The 18,364-nt window shown below is 35.1% G+C and overlaps 1 protein-coding gene across 1 annotated transcript; it reads left to right on the top strand.

Annotated features, from left to right (window-relative positions):
* The first annotated feature begins 713 nt into the window (after positions 1-713).
* On the top strand, positions 714-17,067 carry LOC136815233 (disintegrin and metalloproteinase domain-containing protein 10-like). The gene is made up of 15 exons (XM_067071677.1): positions 714-854; positions 1,048-1,186; positions 5,646-5,755; positions 7,055-7,303; positions 7,733-7,836; positions 8,162-8,285; positions 9,077-9,289; positions 9,395-9,558; positions 10,064-10,229; positions 11,083-11,260; positions 11,654-11,758; positions 12,080-12,164; positions 12,575-12,725; positions 13,039-13,233; positions 15,151-17,067. Exons 1-15 carry the CDS (start codon positions 758-760, stop codon positions 15,363-15,365), a joined length of 2,295 nt encoding a protein of 764 aa, XP_066927778.1. The 5' UTR covers positions 714-757; the 3' UTR covers positions 15,366-17,067.
* Positions 17,068-18,364: the final 1,297 nt, after the last annotated feature.

Genomic DNA, 18,364 nt, shown 5'->3' with positions numbered 1-18,364 from the left:
CTTTCTTTCTTTCTTTCTTTTAAACACCTTCCTCAAATAAAGGCCCTTCTTGAAACCAAATTATTTGATAAACAACCGGGGTGTTTGTAATATGGTTGTGAAACTGTTTCATTTGCCGCTACCTCATTGGTTTGAACATTTCAGTCTAACATTTCAGTTTCTAATCCCAAATGGTTTTGCATTTCTCCCAAAAGAATAGTTGAATGTTTGAGAGCTAATAGTCCGATAGTGAAACTTACTGACCCAGCAGTGTTGGTTTTACTGTAGCATACTTCCTCTAATTATACCAAAATCAGCCAAATTAGACAGAAGAGCCTACTTTGGAGGCCTATTTTTCAGCGTTATGGCTCAGATTTGTAGCGGGAGGTGGCAATGGTGTTTGTTATTTTAAGAATATTTGTGGCTTGTTGAAACATTTTCAATAACCTAACTTGTGTATTCAACCCATGTAGAGCTTGTAATGGGTGCAACTTGCCCTTCTTTCAATAGAAAGATAATAATAAGAACATAAGATGCCATTTGCTGTTGAGTTAGTAGTTTTTCAAAATGTCAATTTTTGTTAAGGACATCTGAAGTGTGAAAGCTTTCTTAGCACCCCTTCTTTTAGTCAACCATTCTTAAAAGGTATCTATTGAGGGGCTTTGCCCCTTCTTGTTACCACCGCGCCACTGTCATATATAAGTATTTAGCTGAAAACATATATTTTTCTGAATTATAGAGTAGGGAAAACAAACAAATCTTGTAATAACTCAATATAATGACTAGTTGGCGTGTTGCAAAATGGATTTTAGTTGACCTCCTGTTGGTAGCATTTCTTTTTGGTAAATTTGCAGAATCTGCAGCCAGAGTAAAGCGTAAGTTTTTTTCAACTTATTATCTTATAAAGAACAAAAAATGCTCTTAAAAAACTTCTTATCTCTGTGATAGTGATCAAATCTGATCAAATCCTTGTGCTTAAGCAGGCTTAAGTAAAATGACAAATTTTAGCAATCAGGCAGAGAATCTAAAATATTTATCCAATAATATTTTTGACTTTTGTTTTTACAGGAAATGCATTATCAGACTCAATAACACACTATGAACCATTGAATTATCCGAAACACATTTTGAACGCAGGACATTCGAGAGTGAAACGTTCTACATACCCAAATGAAAAATTATTTCTTAATTTCAAAGCTTTTAGAAGGTAAGTCTTAGTCTTCTTAGACTAGAGTCTACTTTTGGCTGAATTTTGCTTTTTGATAATTTTTTATGACGCTGAGTCCAGTGAAGTAGACTAGGAGCATTTGGCGAGGTCGCCATTTTGAAGAAAAAAAATTAAAAATCCAAATAACAATAAAACTACTTGGATTTGAAAGATATAATCAAAAATGAGAAACAAACACGATTAACAGATTTGCAATCCCTTATTCTCAAATAAAAATATTGCTTCATACTGTTTTTACCTTCCAAAAACAACTAAAATCTGGCGGACTGTTTTACAGTCCGCCTAAGCAAAAGCATATTGCCATATACTACCGGGCCACTTAATCGCGCCATCCAGTCTATAAAAAAGCTTTAAGTGGACCCCGGGCTATAGTCTTCTAGGTTTTCTGTTTCCTCAATATTATTTTTAATTGAGATTGAAAAAAAAGTTATACAGGTTTAGCAAGTTCCTTGCTATCAGACTACTTGCTAATTTCGTCACTGTCTGACATATTTAAAGGGCATTGTTTGCAGGATGCATTTTTTTCTGAAAATAAATTCATTGCAATGCTGGGTACAATTCTTTGGTTGGGTGAATTACAATTCTTATTCCTACTTGTTCTAAATTTTTGTATTTTTCAATGAAAATTCTTGTTAATAATTTGATAAATACTTGGGAAATTTTTAGAATTGGGTTTTGGTCAATCCAAACCAAATAAGGTAGTGTGTTTGGTAAAAAGGCTACTTTAATAAATATTCTATTTCAACTTTGCTTGAGTACCTGAAGGTTTTCCTTTGTCATGTTTAATTTCAAAAGTATAAAAACTGGCATTAGTGGAAAACATTAATTTAATTCTTGTTTGCTTGTTTTACATGTGCTATCATGTTATATTATCACGATTATGTAATTATATAGTATGCATACCAATTTCTAAAGCATGCGCCACTCTTTCAAAATTGTCATTTTTTAAACAAAGGGCTTATAAAAAATTACAAGATGTTTTACATCGTTCTTATACATCTCTTTGTTTGGGAAACAAGTTACTTTTAATTTGTCATTTATAAAAGATCTTTTTTTGTTAATATTGCTACTTTATTAGAAACTGGGGTTTAGCAATAAGTTATCACACTGCGACTATTTTATCATTACCATTGCATGTTGAGTCATTAAAATGCTTTTCTCTTTCTTTCTTTCTCCCCACTTTCTATCAATATGATTAATGACATAAGCAAAATGATGAATTATGATGGCATTATGTTGTATATTTACGTTTTTTGCATGACAACAGCAGATTTCGAATGTCTTTCTTGTTAATAAATAATAAAGAAAATTAAGAGAACTAAATATTAGATATCAAAATTCTAATAAATTCTAATAAAGAAATACTTTATTTTGATATCAGTATCATTTTAAAAGCTGAGAATATACTGTGGCTTTCAAAGAAATGAATTATTCAAGTTTTCTTCCTCTCTGTAAAGATGGTAACCAAGAAACGAAAAAGGAATTTTGTCACTCGTTTTATCACTCGTTTCTTTTATTATAGATAGAAATAAGAGTTCGTGCCACCTTATCAGTAACTTAAAAAATCGTTGGCAAAACATGACAAACATTTCTATTTATTTTGGCCTGTGAGCTTTTTAGCTGACGATTCATTTCTTTCTCTGACTTAACATAAAAGTAGATTTGTTTGTGATTGATGCTGCAGAGTGCTCAATGAAATCAGAGCCAATTTAAATTTTAAAAGTTATCTTTCATCATAAACAAAGTAAATAGTACACTACTCCGAGTTTCATGCTTACTGCACTTGTCAAATGTACAAATAAAATGAATCTGTTTTGAAATTCTCATTTAAAAAGCTAAAAAATGTTAAAAAGTTGAAATAATTGGTGCGATAAAAAATTGATGTTCGTATAAAAGGGTAATAAAAGGTAGATAAAAGGAATGCATAAAAATTCTATCATTAGTCCGGTGGGACTGCTTTGAAGTTTTTCAGTAGAAATTGGTACAACTTCGAATACATTGGTTTAACTGCCAATTCCTTCAAACAACGTTGGTATGGCCACAAACATACGTTCAGGAATGAAGACAAGAAGAAATCAACCGAACTTTCGAACTACGTGTGGGACCTCCAATTGAAGGATATCTCTCCTAAATTGAACTGGGAAATAATTGACCACGCCCGTCCTTATGTAAATGGCTCAAAACGATGTAATTTGTGCCTGACAGAGAAATATCACATTATGACGTCAGAACTTGACCTGATTAATAAACGTTCGGAATTAGTATCAAAATGCCGTCATTTAAATAAATTTCTACTGAAAAACTTCAAAGCAGTCCCACCGGACTAATGATAGAATTTTTATGCATTCCTTTTATCTACCTTTTATTACCCTTTTATACGAACATCAATTTTTTATCGCACCAATTATTTCAACTTTTTAACATTTTTTAGCTTTTTAAATGAGAATTTCAAAACAGATTCATTTTATTTGTACATTTGACAAGTGCAGTAAGCATGAAACTCGGAGTAGTGTACTATTTACTTTGTTTATGATGAAAGATAACTTTTAAAATTTAACATAAAAGTATACAATTTCTACATATTTCGAAAAGTAGTTAATCTAAATGAAAATAGAACATCATTTGAATGATATATAGATTGTCATTTTCTTTATTCCATTTTTAATACGTAAACAAATGAAAATACCCTGCGTATCCCCTTTACAAGCAATCAATAAACACAATAATCACCTTTTAATTGTATTTTAATTAGTTGTAATGGTATACAAACATTTCAGACATTTTAATGCACAGGCATTTTTAGAATGAGTTCATCAGTAGTAGTAAAAGCTATGAGGATAAATCCATTTAATTCTCAATGAATAAATAAAGCTATAATAGTATAATAATACTATTTAAAGTTAAAAGGCTTTAATCCGAAAGTAAAAATGATAGCTGATATAGCTGAAATTGACTTCCTTGTTAAAGGTACTTCATTTGTTGTGTATTCAAACATTGTATTTGTATGATGAAGACATGACTTGTTGTGAATATCATATTTATTAAACTCGCGTGTTCGTGATTTTTATGATGTAATCTTACAAGTCTGTTTTCTTCTATCTACCAAGAGTGCTCAATGATATCAGAGCTTGTTCCAATTAAAAGAAAGAGACTTTGACTTTAAGTTTCATGCCGGCCGTATGCATGGACGGCAATCATCAGCTAAATAAAAATTGTTTGAAAAATATTCATATACAATGGGTTATTCGTTTGAAATTCTGACGTCCATTTTTCAGGTGACGCCGAAGTTCATAAGTAAATGTCAATTTCAAACGAAGAAGCCATTGTATATGAATGTTTCTTTGTTAATACAGAAACACCTCCCTCCCCCCGAAAGACATAGTTAATTTCAACTAGCCTAAAAAGCTAAGTTCCATCGTATTCGTTAGAGGATCCAAGCGGCCCAGTATATTTTCTATATAATTCTCATCACAGGCAAAAATAAGATACAAACCTGCCAAATAGATTACTTACGCAGCACTGGATAACAAACCCCAACCTCCGGCAAAGATGCCCGTTCTTATTGCATGTAACGTCTGTCATAATCCTTAGTTGCGCAGGCCAAAGATAACAATTTATAATTTTTCCCCGAGGTCGATTCCAAACCACTGCTGGAAAGTGGGAAATCTAATTCCTGGTGAAAGCTCAGAGAAGCAACAACGAGAGTTTTTTTAGTTCAAATTTCAAATTCGATAAATAATGATAAAACAACAACAATAAAAATAATAAGGGTGTCCGCGTCCGGAACGTCGACGTAGTGTTTCCATGGTAAACACTTCTGGTGTTTTTTGTTCCCTCTGCGGGGATACCCCAACCCCGCAGTTTTCCATTCTACGGGTTTACATTCAGCATGCCAATTTTATATGTTAATTGAAGTTTCTTTCGATCCGCGACATCGTCGGCCGACTCCTTTGGAGTCCAGCGGGCGAGTGTTTATTTTTGCAAAGCTGCGTTGAAACAGCTCTGGTTCAGTAATTTTCAATTGTTCATTTTCATTTGTATTCAGCTATAGTTTTTCATTGTGCACCATGACACGTCACTCTTTTGGTAGCGAGCACCTCACCAAAATCCGGGATTTTACATCCCGTTTCTTAGTGAGTTCCACTTTGATGATTTTCAAAAAATAGAAGCCTTTCAAGTGCTTTGACGTAAATTCGATATTTTCGCTATTGCAGGAGCTTCGAAAGTTTAAAGTGACGTCATAAAATCGAAAACCGAAAAACGAAAACCTGGGCTCAAAACATTTGAAAAAGTTGCAAAGTGGGGTATACGTTACTGCGAAGAATAAAAGCAGTGTCGTCTAGTATAGGCTACTCCTTTGGTTGTTTGAAAAATTTCACGAGTAATAATAAGCTGTTTCTTCCATCCTATAAGCCTTCCTTTTCTTTTTCATTTTTAGAAATTTTGTATTGAACCTTGAACAAGAAAAATCATTATTCTCTGATGGATTTGAGTTCGATGGGAACAGTGGCTTCAGCCCATCCAATTTGTACGAAGGCCATCTACATGGTATGTATTTTGTGACAAGGCTTTTCTCAACTGTTTTTATTCTATAATGTACCTGCAGGAAACGCGTTGTTGAATATTACGTCAACTCGGGTTAATAAATCTGGATAGCCAACTGTCACCTATTGACGCATCTGGAATGCGGTTGCTAAATGTACTCATCGATCAAATAAATCAGTGTTTCAATTTGTCCGTCTATATACAGAACTGTCGTGTTATGATATTTATGATTTGCTTTACACAGTAAAGTTAAAATAAAATAGCTATATACTTAAAAGTTTTGTTTTTAAATAAGAGCGATATTGTTTGCTAACTCATCAATTTTAATTCACAAGCTTTTTCGCATTGGATTGACAGGGATGTGGAGCAAGATTGATCAGAAAGAAGAAAAAAAAAACATTTCTTTGCTTATATCAGCATAATATAACAAAAGGGAGACACTGTCCAGATATAAAATATGTGCTTGATATGAAACGGGAACACTTATGTTAAAATAAAACCTTTATAAAGGACATCATTTTTAACACATCTCCTATTATTGGCGGCCCAGCTAGCTTTAGCGTACTGGGCCTTTCATTAGCATTCTGCCCGGTGTCAGTGTGTAACAATTTACTAGGCGATACGCGTTTTCAAACACAGCACAGGCTAGTACATATTGTGAACGATTTGATTGGCTGTTAGAACATGATTGACAGAGTAAAAAACAATTGAAATCGTCTTTATTGGTTAAAAACATAAAAGGAGAAAATACAATTAACTATTAAAACTATAAGAATATAACAGATGTAGTACGTTTTAAGAAAAACAATGTGATTTACACAGAAATAACCGTAACAAACCTTCTTCTCTTTAGGAAGATGTTCTTTTAAAAAAAGTTGTTTTTACATTTCTCTATCATGTGAACAGTTCAGTTGTTCACGTGTTAGGAAAAAAACTAACATCTCTGTATATAAGATTAAATATTATGAATTATTTCTCATTGTTGTAAATATGAGATAGCCGAATGGTCTAAGGCGTCTATGGCTTGTGTTAGCGGCTCCAGGTTCATATCCCCTCTGCTACTCAAGTCTTGTTCAGTTCATATTTTTATTCGCTGGGCCTTCATGCCCTCTGGGCTTCTTGTTTGCTTTTTAAAATACAGCATTTTTTTAAGAAAAGAAAGCGCAACTTTATCCCCTTTCGGCGCCGCGCGATCACAAATTGTTCATTCTGCTTGGTCAGCAAAGAGACACGCCTCATTTCTTTATCATAGAAAAGAATATCTTTAACTAAAAAGCCTGTAGTAACACTTTTCTGTTTTAGGTGACCCACTATCCCGTGTGCACGGTTTCATCTACGATGACATTTTCGAAGGACAAATCCATTGCGGTGACGGTAATGAATTCCACATCGAATCCATCATCCAGTACAAACATCTGAACCATTCCAAAGATGTCCATTCAGTCATCTACAATACCAAAGATGTACTACCACCTAAACAGCACATGTGTGGTGGTGTGAAAGCACAAACGAAAGATTGGATGCAATCGCAAACTAACGAAACACACTCGAGTATGTATGCTTAATTTAGACCTCATCACCTCCCATCGGGGCGTGTCCTTCTCCTTTTTGTTATTTTTGCTTTTGTTATCCATTGTTATTTATTTTCTTTGTTTTTGTTCTTTGAATTACCACAGATATCATTAACACACTAGATAGGCTAACTGCTCACATATTTCCCGTGAAAGAGTGTCTAGTTTAAGTCTGCCATGTTGTTTTTAGTTTTACGTTAGATTTTCGAACGTTCGAATTTCCAAACAATTGAAGAATCCCCCTGTTGACAACTAGAATTGAATACAAGTTGACGGACTAGTCAGCTCTTATATGTCTATTATATAGGAAGGCCAATCCAGTCAAGTAGTCAGAGATCAGTGACTTGGGTTTCTGGAAAAAATAGTTATATCTAAGATTTTAAAAATTCGATAATGTCTTTATCACCAGGGTATATCAAGTACAATCCGTCTTCCATGTATGGGCCACAAGTTCACCATAGACAACGCAGAGCTTTTGATAACCAGAAAACTGAATGTCGTATGCTTCTAAGGGTATGTTACCATATGTCGTTTATAACCTTCTTCTGTCAAATCATTCCCCGGTTAATTCGTCCTCGGTGGGAAAAATATCCTTTAATTTCAGCCCAAATTGACTTTCATTCGTCTCCATTCCAACGTAAAAAAATGCACTCCAAGACCATTCCCACAGGATTTATCAGCTTGGAATCTCCACTGGGGTTTCGATATAAATTTTCATCCCCGCATTCGAAAAAGTTCCACCGGGGCTGGCGAGACAAGGTAATATGATACACCTCTAAAAGTAACAATGGAGACTGAGTGCTTTTAAATTTCGACTTGACATTTTTCGCACAAACAGGCTGACTTCACGTACAGAGATTGGGCTAGTGATGATTCACGAGCAATGAGTTTGATGTCACAGTACGTCAAATCCATAAGTCATATCTACGAATCGACCAACTTTGCTGGTGGCGCGCCTGAAGGTATGTCTAAGACCATGTTCACACGTTACGGTTCCGTTCCGAAACGAAACGTCAAAAAAGAAGACGTTACAAAGCAAAACAGATCGAAACGGTTTTGTTCCACTTTTTTCATCATAATCGATCCGTTTTCTTGCTCCGAAACGTTCCGAAACCAATATGAACACACTCATTCCGTAACGAAAATCATACCGGAGCGAAACGGAACGTGTGAACATGGTCTAAGTCTTTCGTTAATGATTCTGAGAACGTAGTGATTCTCCAGTCCGTTGTTTTTAACCACATCGTTATAAAATCAATGGGATAAAAAGGCAAAGTATTTTCCCAATAGCTCTGATATTACCTGTTTATTATAAGTAAATGGCAGCCGTCCTGATTAATAATTTTTTCCTTTTTTTGGCGTGTTTTTTTGCGGTCGGTACAGTAAATTTTTCTCCTAACTATATCATCGTAGATCGTTCTATTTGCGCTAGACCTGGGAGATCGAATGTTGATGTGGAGTGCCACACCCACTCTCAGCTCCCAGTAACTTTACGCCTGGGTCAGATTCCCAATCTATGCTACCCTTTCGCTGAGTTGGGATCGAACCCAACACATTTGAATCGTAAGGCGAGTGCTCTACCGACTGAGCTACTCGAGTTATCTATTCTGTAAAATTATAGTTTTGAAATTCTTTAACCATTTTTGATAAATATTGCAAAACCAGAGAAACGTACGAGTATCTATGTTCAGTGTCTTAAAAATGGACGTATAAACAGCATAAAAAAGCCACATTTTGTTTTGTATTTTCACAGGAATCACATTGAAGATCAAGAAGATCTCAATCATACCAACCACTGGTTCCCAATTATCCTCGACTGAAAAACAATTCGCATCACAAAACATTGGTGTTGAGAAATTCTTGGACCTAGCATCTCTGGATAACCATGATGATTATTGTTTGGCCTATGTTTTCGCACATCGTGACTTTTCTATGGGTGTTCTTGGTTTAGCCTGGATTGGTGATGGTAAGAAATTAACTTTTTCCGTTTTAATTTAAGCCCGGTCAAACTTTAGTTTAGTAGTACTTCGGTATAAAATAAACGTGAAAATTTGCGTGATCTAATTTTCAGCAACTGGAGCGGGAGGAATTTGTGATCGCCACCAGACCATCCAAGGAACGTTAAAAAGTTTGAACACTGGAATTGTCACAAATTTGAATTATGGCTCCACCATGTCACAAAAAGTCACTCAAATCACTTTCGCCCATGAAGTCGGACATAATTTCGGCTCTCAGGTATTTCGATTGACCCTATCCTCGCTTCATTGGATTTAATGAATCTTTAACAATTTTTTAAGAAATTCAATTTTAACAGTTGAATATACCAGTGGATAGTGGTTGGGCGGTTTTTCTTGATCGCCCTCTGATGTTGGTCGATGAATTGTGAGAATAGATGTCAGGTAATCGTATGAACAATGGGAAAACATTAGAAATCTACACAAAATGAAATCCAGCCAATATCCCTTAAAGTTTCGTGAAATCATGATATTCATGATGTAATGTTTATACGGAAGCACCCAAAAAATACCGGGTGTTTCCTACGAATTTTGAATTTAGACAACAAAACTAGTGGCAAACGCCCGAGCTATTTTAAGTGCTTCCGTATAAAACCTAACGTCATAAATATCATGAATATCAAGGCTTGTTTTGTTAAGTTCATTTTGGAAAAAACAGCGCATTGTTTCTTTTTTGAGTCGCAGAGCCTTCACACGCCCTACGGGCTACTTTTATATCTTTCCAGCACGATCCAGCGGGAGCATGTTCACCAGGACAATCAGGCGGTGGTAATTTCATCATGTACGCCAAAGCAACGTCTGGTTCAGATACCAATAACTTCAAGTTCTCACAATGTAGTAAAAATTATATCTGGCCCGTCCTTCAAGCTCGATCGCCTACCTGTTTCAACAGTAAGTGTCAAATGTCGACTTCACTTCATTTCTAATGACTGACGTCAAAAAGGTTTTGAAGCCACTAAAATTGTAGATTTTTATAGAGACCGTCTATTACACTGAAGACTGCCATCGTGTACGTAAGTGAGGTTAAATTTCAAATACTCATGGAAGTGTAGTATAAAATAGGTAAGTCGTCGATTGTTAAGGCTTTTTCGAGCAAAGCTTTCACGCTTTTGGTCAAAAGAAAAATGAAGCAACTCCATTGGCGTGAACTGACGTAACTGTTGAGAAAAGTTGAAACGCGCTCAACTTTTTTTCGAGCGCGCGCTACATTTTTATGACGTAATCTTTTTTCCGAGCAAATAGGATTGAAGCCAAAAGGTGCGATCTCAGCGCAAGCAAGTGACCAGCCTTTACGCTTTGTATAGCACAATGTAGATAGGGAAAGCTACATGAAATGTGTAAGTCGTCGCTTGTTACGTTTTGTATAGCACGAAGTAGATAGGGAAAACCACATTGTCATCATTCGTAACATTACTTGAATACGTGTATAAGTATTTTACAAAGTGTTTTTCAGTCCACCATAGATTGTAGACTTCCCGAGCGTCCAAGAGTATCTGAACAACTAGATTTTAGAAGTCTGACATGATACTAGGAAAAGGGAGCTTTTTTTCCTTAGGGCCTAAAATGTTTTATTTGAAAGTCAGTTGACGTGTACATCGTTAATTTCAAAGGTTTTCCTACAAATCAGATTCGAATCTGATCATTGTTTCATTGGATATAATTCTTCTCATTTTTGGCCGTTGTACTCCACTGTCATTTAGCAACTTTCACTCACTTAGAGTGTTTTCCTTTCCATTCTTTGCAGAAAACACGGATCCAAGTTGCGGCAATCGTGTTCGTGAGGGTGACGAAGAATGTGATTGTGGTTTTGCAGATGGAGGATGCAAGAACGACACTTGTTGTTATCCTGCCGACCATGCTGATAAAGACAAGCGATGTAAACTAACAAGTAAAGCGCAAGCCGTCGGTGCCCTGGGATGCACGTAAGTCTCCTCGTCCCTCGTACGACCGCAGACTCCTATTTCGATAGATCTACCCGAAGGTAGGGGAGGGCGCCACTCTTTTTTTCCTACTCCTCAATGTTTTTTCTTAAGAACAAACCATATAAAAGCAGCTTTGATGACAAAGATAATAAGAACATGTCAAGAACATTTTAAAGGCTTTGCGGATTCTAAAACACCGAAACTCTCAGCAAATAATTCGGAAATATTTACAAAATGGTAACAATAAGAACATGCTGCTCTTCAGAATGCATTTTTTGGACCCTCAGGGTCTTCCCCCTAAGGGTCGTAAAGATCACAATATCTAATTCCTGGAATAGCCATCCCCCGGCTAATTAATTAACTACATTAAATAGTAATACTTTCTCTTTGCAGGCAAGCCAATTCATTGTGTTGTGATCCATCCACTTGCAAACCGTATACTAGCAATAATTATCAATGTGCACCAGCCACCGAATGTGCTTCTGCATCCATTTGTGTGTATCTTTTCAACTAAAAAAATATGTTATGAAAGTTTTAAGTTCTATTCTCGACAAGCTTTATATTAGAGTAGTCCGTGATTATTTCAAGTGGGGGAAATAACGGAAAAAAGGGTAGATGAGGGAAGAAGACCAAAAGAGGCTTTTAGGGTCCCAGATGGGGGGTGGCTGAAATCGCTCAAGATACCACCTTGAGGAGATGCAGATCTATTCAGTAATATCCAATGTGCAAATAAAGTATGATTAGAGTGCTATAAATAATGTTTTTTTTTTCGGTATCTACATTGTAATTTCCTTAATGCGAGCCTTCAAAACATACCAGATCAACGAACCAAACATGTCCTGCTGCAACACCGAAACCTGACCAAACACTTTGTAATAATGGTTCAAATATCTGTGATAAAGGGGTAAGTTTTGTTCTCGTATATTCAACAAACACTTCATATGGCTCATGGTATTGATTAGTACATTTCAGACTCTCTATTTATTTGGCGCACGTTTCTACCTTTAAGTGGGTAACATTTCGCGTGGATTAATTTTAGGGATTTTTTACGAAATTTAGTCCTTGCACAAAATTTAAAATTACGTTTTTTTTGCCGAAAACATTATATGGACCCAAAAAGGTGGAAATACGGAGAGACTACTAAATTTTTAGTTTTTTTGGAAGGCCGAATCGAGGAACCGACCCGTTCGGCCTTTTTTGACTGAGTACTCCTCCACCGGAATTTGATTAACAAAGGTTTTCGCAGCTGATTTATCTTCTTTCTTCTGCAGAAGACAAGAGGTGTTATTGTATTTAGTAATTTTCATTCTTCAGGAATGTTCGGGTTCGATCTGTACATTGAAAGGACAAATTGAATGTCAATGCACAGATGAGAAGAATTACTGTAAGATTTGTTGTCAGAACAGCAACGTCACTGAGTGCAAACCTGCTACCGTCAGCGGAGATGAAAAATTCCTCCATTCAGGTAACCTTATGTGTTTTGGATTACTCTTTTTTACTTTTATTTGACTTTTTCTCCCAAAAAACGCCCACCGCCCTCGGGTGCTAGAAATCGTCTGCCCAAATAGTTTTAGAAAATTCGCTGATTCGTCAACCAAAGTTTACTATTTCTTATTTAAAACTTGTGTTGAGTAATTTTTACCCGTTTAGTTTAATAGACATGAGATTCCTACCCCTGGTCATCATGTCGATGAGAAAAAGTCTTTCTTGCTTTAAATTTAATTAGGCTTTCAAAAATCATCTCATGCTTATAAAAAAGTTTAATTTCATTCTAACAGGTTCACCATGTAACAATTATGCTGGCTACTGTGATTTCCTCAACAAGTGTCGTAAAGTCGACGCAGAAGGGCCACTATCACGTCTCAAGGACTTGTTCTTTAGTTCTGAATCCATCGATAACATTTTGGATTGGATGAAATCGTACTGGTGGGCTTGCGTTCTCATTGGATTGGGATTAATCCTATTCATGGCTGGTATGTCATTTTTCTGTTTTTTTTTGTTCACTTTTAAAGAGTTAAATTGAGATAGAGAATAGTTTGGGTATAAACCCTTTTTTTCTTTTTGTTGGTGAAGGTTTCCTTCAAAAAAATCCTAAAAGAGAATTAAGAATTCGTTGAATAACCATATTTACATAGGTTACGCCTTTACCTAACGATTTTTTAGAAAATAGTTCTCTTGAAATGATATAGACCACACGACATAATTTTGTATTATTTGTTGTTATCCAAGTAAAAACTTTCTGTTGTTATCCAAATGAAAACTTTCTGTTGTTATCCAAATAAAAACTTTCTGTTGAAATCCAAGTAAAAACTTTCTGTTGTTATCCCAGGTTATCCAAGTAAAAACTTTCTGTTGTTATCCAAATGAAAACTTTCTGTTGTTATCCAAGTAAAAACTTTCTGTTGTTATCCAAGTAAAAACTTTCTGTTGTTATCCAAGTAAAAATTTTCTGTTGTTATCCAAATGAAAACTTTCTGTTGAAATCCAAGTAAAAACTTTCTGTTGTTATCCAAGTAAAAACTTTCTGTTGTTATCCAAGTAAAAACTTTCTGTTGTTATCCAAATGAAAACTTTCTGTTGTTATCCAAATGAAAACTTTCTGTTGTAATCCAAGTGAAAACTTTCTGTTGTTATCCAAGTAAAAACTTTCTGTTGTTATCCAAATGAAAACTTTCTGTTGTTATCCAAATGAAAACTTTCTGTTGTAATCCAAGTGAAAACTTTCTGTTGTTATCCAAGTAAAAACTTTCTGTTGTTATCCAAATGAAAACTTTCTGTTGTTATCCCAGGTTATCCAAATGAAAACTTTCTGTTGTTATCCAAATGAAAACTTTCTGTTGTTATCCAAGTAAAAACTTTCTGTTGTTATCCAAATGAAAACTTTCTGTGTTAGCCATCCAAATGAAATCCAAATTAAACTTCTGTTGTTATCCAAATGAAAACTTTCTGTTGTTATCCAAGTAAAAACTTTCTGTTGTTATCCAAGTGAAAACTTTCTGTTGTTATCCCAGGTTATCCAAATGAAAACTTTCTGTTGTTATCCCAGGTTATCCAAATGAAAACTTTCTGTTGTTATCCAAATGAAAACTTTCTGTTGTTATCCAAATGAAAGCTTTCTGTTGTTATCCAAGTAAAAACTTTCTGTTGTTATCCAAATGAAAACTTTCTGTTGTTATCCAAATGAAAAACTTTTGTTATCCAAAAAACTTGTTAGCCAAAAAAAACTTTCTTGCTTTTTTGTTATCCAAATGAAAAGTTTTTTCTGTTGTTATCCAAGTTATCCCAAAAAAACTTTCTTTCTGTTGTTATCCAATGAAAACTTTTTGTTTATAAAACTATCCCCGTTGTTATCCAAATGAAAACTTTCTGTTGTTATCCCAGGTTATCCAAATGAAAACTTTCTGTTGTTATCCAAATGAAAACTTTCTGTTGTTATCCAAATGAAAACTTTCTGTTGTTATCCAAAAACTTTCTGTTTTTATGATGAAACTTTCTGTTGTTATCCCAGGTTATCAAATGAAAACTTTCTGTTGTTATCCAAATGAAAACTTTCTGTTGTTATCCAAATGAAAGCTTTCTGTTGTTATCCAAATGAAAACTTTCTGTTGTTATCCAAACGAAAACTTTCTGTTGTTATCCAAGTAAAAACTTTCTGTTGTTATCCAAGTAAAAACTTTCTGTTGTTATCCAAATGAAAACTTTCTGTTGTTATCCAAATGAAAACTAGTTCTGTTGTTATCCCAGGTTATCCAAATGAAAACTTTCTGTTGTTATCCAAATGAAAACTTTCTGTTGTTATCCAAATGAAAACTTTCTGTTGTTATCCAAATGAAAGCTTTCTGTTCTTATCCAAGTAAAAACTTTAAGAATATTTCTTTTTTGCTTTTCAGCATTCATTGCATGTTGCAGCGTTCACACACCCAGCAGCAACCCCAACAAACCACCACCCCGCCACCTCAGTATACCACGAACCATCTCAAGACGTAACCGCCAACCGCCTTCCGCCCCACCATCAACCAGCGGGTACAACCGCCAAGAACAACCGGAAGGGCCACCAGGGTATGATACCGCTTTGCGGGAAGGTCATGGTTATGAAATGCGCTGATGTGTATAGAAGATCATGTGCTAGAAACGGAAAAAAAAGATCTTATTTTAGATTTTTCACAATCTATTCTTTACATATATAAAAATGAAAAATCTTTTCGAGTTTAGTCCATCTTCAAGGTTTTCCTGCCAAAGGGTGTCTATTTACAGGAGGTGGGTTGTGCTTCTGCATAGCAAGTGGCAGGGAAGTAGTTTTAGTGACCGTAGTTAAATCAAGTCTGTGTATAAAATACCAATATGAAAGTAACCATTTTTTGTGCAGGACATTAATGATACAGTGACTATAAACACCTACACTTCTCTTTCATATTCTACATAACTATGGGAAATTACGAAAAAGAATATATTTCTCTTTCCAAATTATTATATGCTGTTTATTCTAAAGTTATGATTGATGTTGTCTTTTTTTATGTGGCAGCCATTTTTTTAAGTTATTTGATTTTATTTATGAGGATATTATTGATTTAGTAAGCCTTTTTCCTTTATTCTTAAGTTTTGCCTTTCGGGAAAAGTTATTAGGTCCCTATTAGGCCAACATGTAATACCTCGGCGTTAACATATACGTCTTTTTGGTACGACGGATATTCAAAACTCCGACGATTCGAAGGCTTCATAATATTACGGCATTGCCCCAATTATTGCTCCCCTGTCTCAAGAAAACAGCACTTTTTGGTAATAACCAGGGATATAAATGAACCAGCGGAGTTTTGGAAAATATTCAAATCTTAATGAATGTTCAGCGTGGTCGAAAATGTACGAACGGGGATGAGACTGCGAAGATTGTATGTCGTTATGTTTTAAATTTGAAGTTATGAATTTTATTTTGGGTAAGTTGACAGAATGACAAGCCCATTGGGACATTTTTCAAAATCAGCTTTTTTCAAAGCTTTTATTTTCTTCAAAAATTCAAAGAGTGCAATAACGAGGCCCAAAATTTATACTTAATTAAATTAATACCTAAAAAAATAATTGTTTAGTTATAAATATTTCCGAAAAAATGTATTTGATTTTTAAACGATTTAGACTTTAATATTTTGAAAATGTCATTAATGTAAAATATAATTTAGTTTTTTTGTCATGTTTGTACTATTCTTTTTTTTTCTTCACAGTCAGGCTAGTGTAGTTTTGCGCATTGAGTTTGAAGCCCCGAAGGGGCTAGAGAGGAATCTTCAACCTTTCTAAAATTAAGTCATAAGATTTGCCCCGCATTTAGGAATTTGTGTGAAAACGACATAGGTCACGTGAATAGGATATGGTATTAAGTGGTTTCACTTTCCATCCAGGAGTTTCGGCTTTAAAATCAATGATTTTGCGTCTTTGTGGCTTGCCTGGATCAAGGGAACAATAAATTTTTGAAAACTTGCCACAGCTGCGGTTAACATTCGTTTTCTTTGACATGATTAGCTAACAACTAAGATGCTCTCTATCACAGTTCTTATACTTGATTCGAAACGGAATAATTAGCTCTTCCTTGGTTTTCCAAGAAGAAATAGTGCCACTCCCCTTCCTCTGATACCATGGGAAGCTTCTTTACTCTATTGCCAAGTTTCAATGACATAGAGTTTCTTCTGTTATCAACTTACTAACCTAGAAATATAGTGTTATTTGTATACGACAGAATATTATCATTACTACTACTCATGTAACGTGTATATACAAATTTTGATTTTTTTTTGGATGAAGATATTTCTCATTGTTCTAAATATTCAATCGTTTTTGTTCATTTTTGGGACTACCATTGTTTCGGGTTTTTAAAATTTTCCAATGTTTTGTTAATATTTACAAGGATACTCAGTATCTACTTTGTTTATTTTATCTATTTTGCTTTGGTTCCGTATTTTATTCCATAATGGCAGATTAGCTGCGCGGAACATTCTAGTTCCAATAAAAAGCACAATTTCTAGCATAGATGCTAATAGTGAGGTTAAGTATACTGGGATAATCACGACGACGGACGAAAAATGTAATGGGCTAGTGGAAATACGAAATTTGATTGGTTGAAACTCACTAGCCTGTTAAATTTTCGTACGTCGTCGTGATTTTGCCGATTTACTTAACCTCACTAATGTCTCAAGTTTCTGTCTAAATCCACCTCCATCGACTATGAATTCAACAGGTTATGGGCCCAGTGCCAACACACACTGGAAAAACATTACGTTTGACGGAGACAAACGAAAATTTGAACTGTGGGAAGTAAAATTCCTTGGATACATGAAGATTAGAAAACTCAAAAACATTTTTGTTGGTGAAGATGATGTTTCCGCCGACAACAAGGAACTTGCTTTTGCTGAGCTTATTCAAGTACTTGATGAACGTTCTATCTCCTTGATAATGAGAGATGCAAGAGATGATGGACGTAAAGCATTCCAAATACTTCGAGAACATTACGCAGGCAGTGGTAAGCCCCGAATTATCACACTTTATACCCAGCTCACTTCGCTGAAGAAAAAACCTAATGAAACCATTACTGACTACGTTCTACGAGCAGAATCTGCAGCAAATGCACTTCGTATGTCAAAGGAGACGGTTAGCGATGGCCTCCTTGTTGCCATGGTTGTTAAGGGGCTACCAGACGAATACCAATCATTCATAGCAGTTACAACCCAATCTGAAGAAATCATCCAAGATTTTCAAAAATTTAAACAAACTTTGAAAAATTTTGAAGACACTGAAAATGCCAGATCTCAACGTTCTGCTGGACAAGTACAACCTGATAAAAACTCTGTCATGAAAATCAACGACCAGCATCATCGTTCTAAAGTTACTTGCTACAACTGTGGAATCCCAGGACACAAAGCACCAGATTGCACCAAACCAAAGCAGAATCGAAAATACTGCTCTCATTGCAAGTCTTCGACGCATTTTGAATCAAATTGTCGAAAAATCAAAAAGCATTCATCAAAGAAAGCAGGAAATCTTGACGAAGCAGACCACAGTTTTGCTTTTAAATGTGATGACAACCAGGGGAGGGTCTTGCAGTTACTCCTTGACACTATGTGG

Source organism: Clytia hemisphaerica, unplaced genomic scaffold (assembly GCF_902728285.1).
Source record: "Clytia hemisphaerica strain Z4C2 unplaced genomic scaffold, Clytia hemisphaerica genome assembly, whole genome shotgun sequence".
Classification (NCBI taxonomy): Eukaryota; Metazoa; Cnidaria; class Hydrozoa; order Leptothecata; family Clytiidae; genus Clytia; species Clytia hemisphaerica.
The sequence above is the reverse complement of the archived record's forward strand: the minus strand, read 5'-3'. Positions and strand labels throughout refer to the sequence as shown.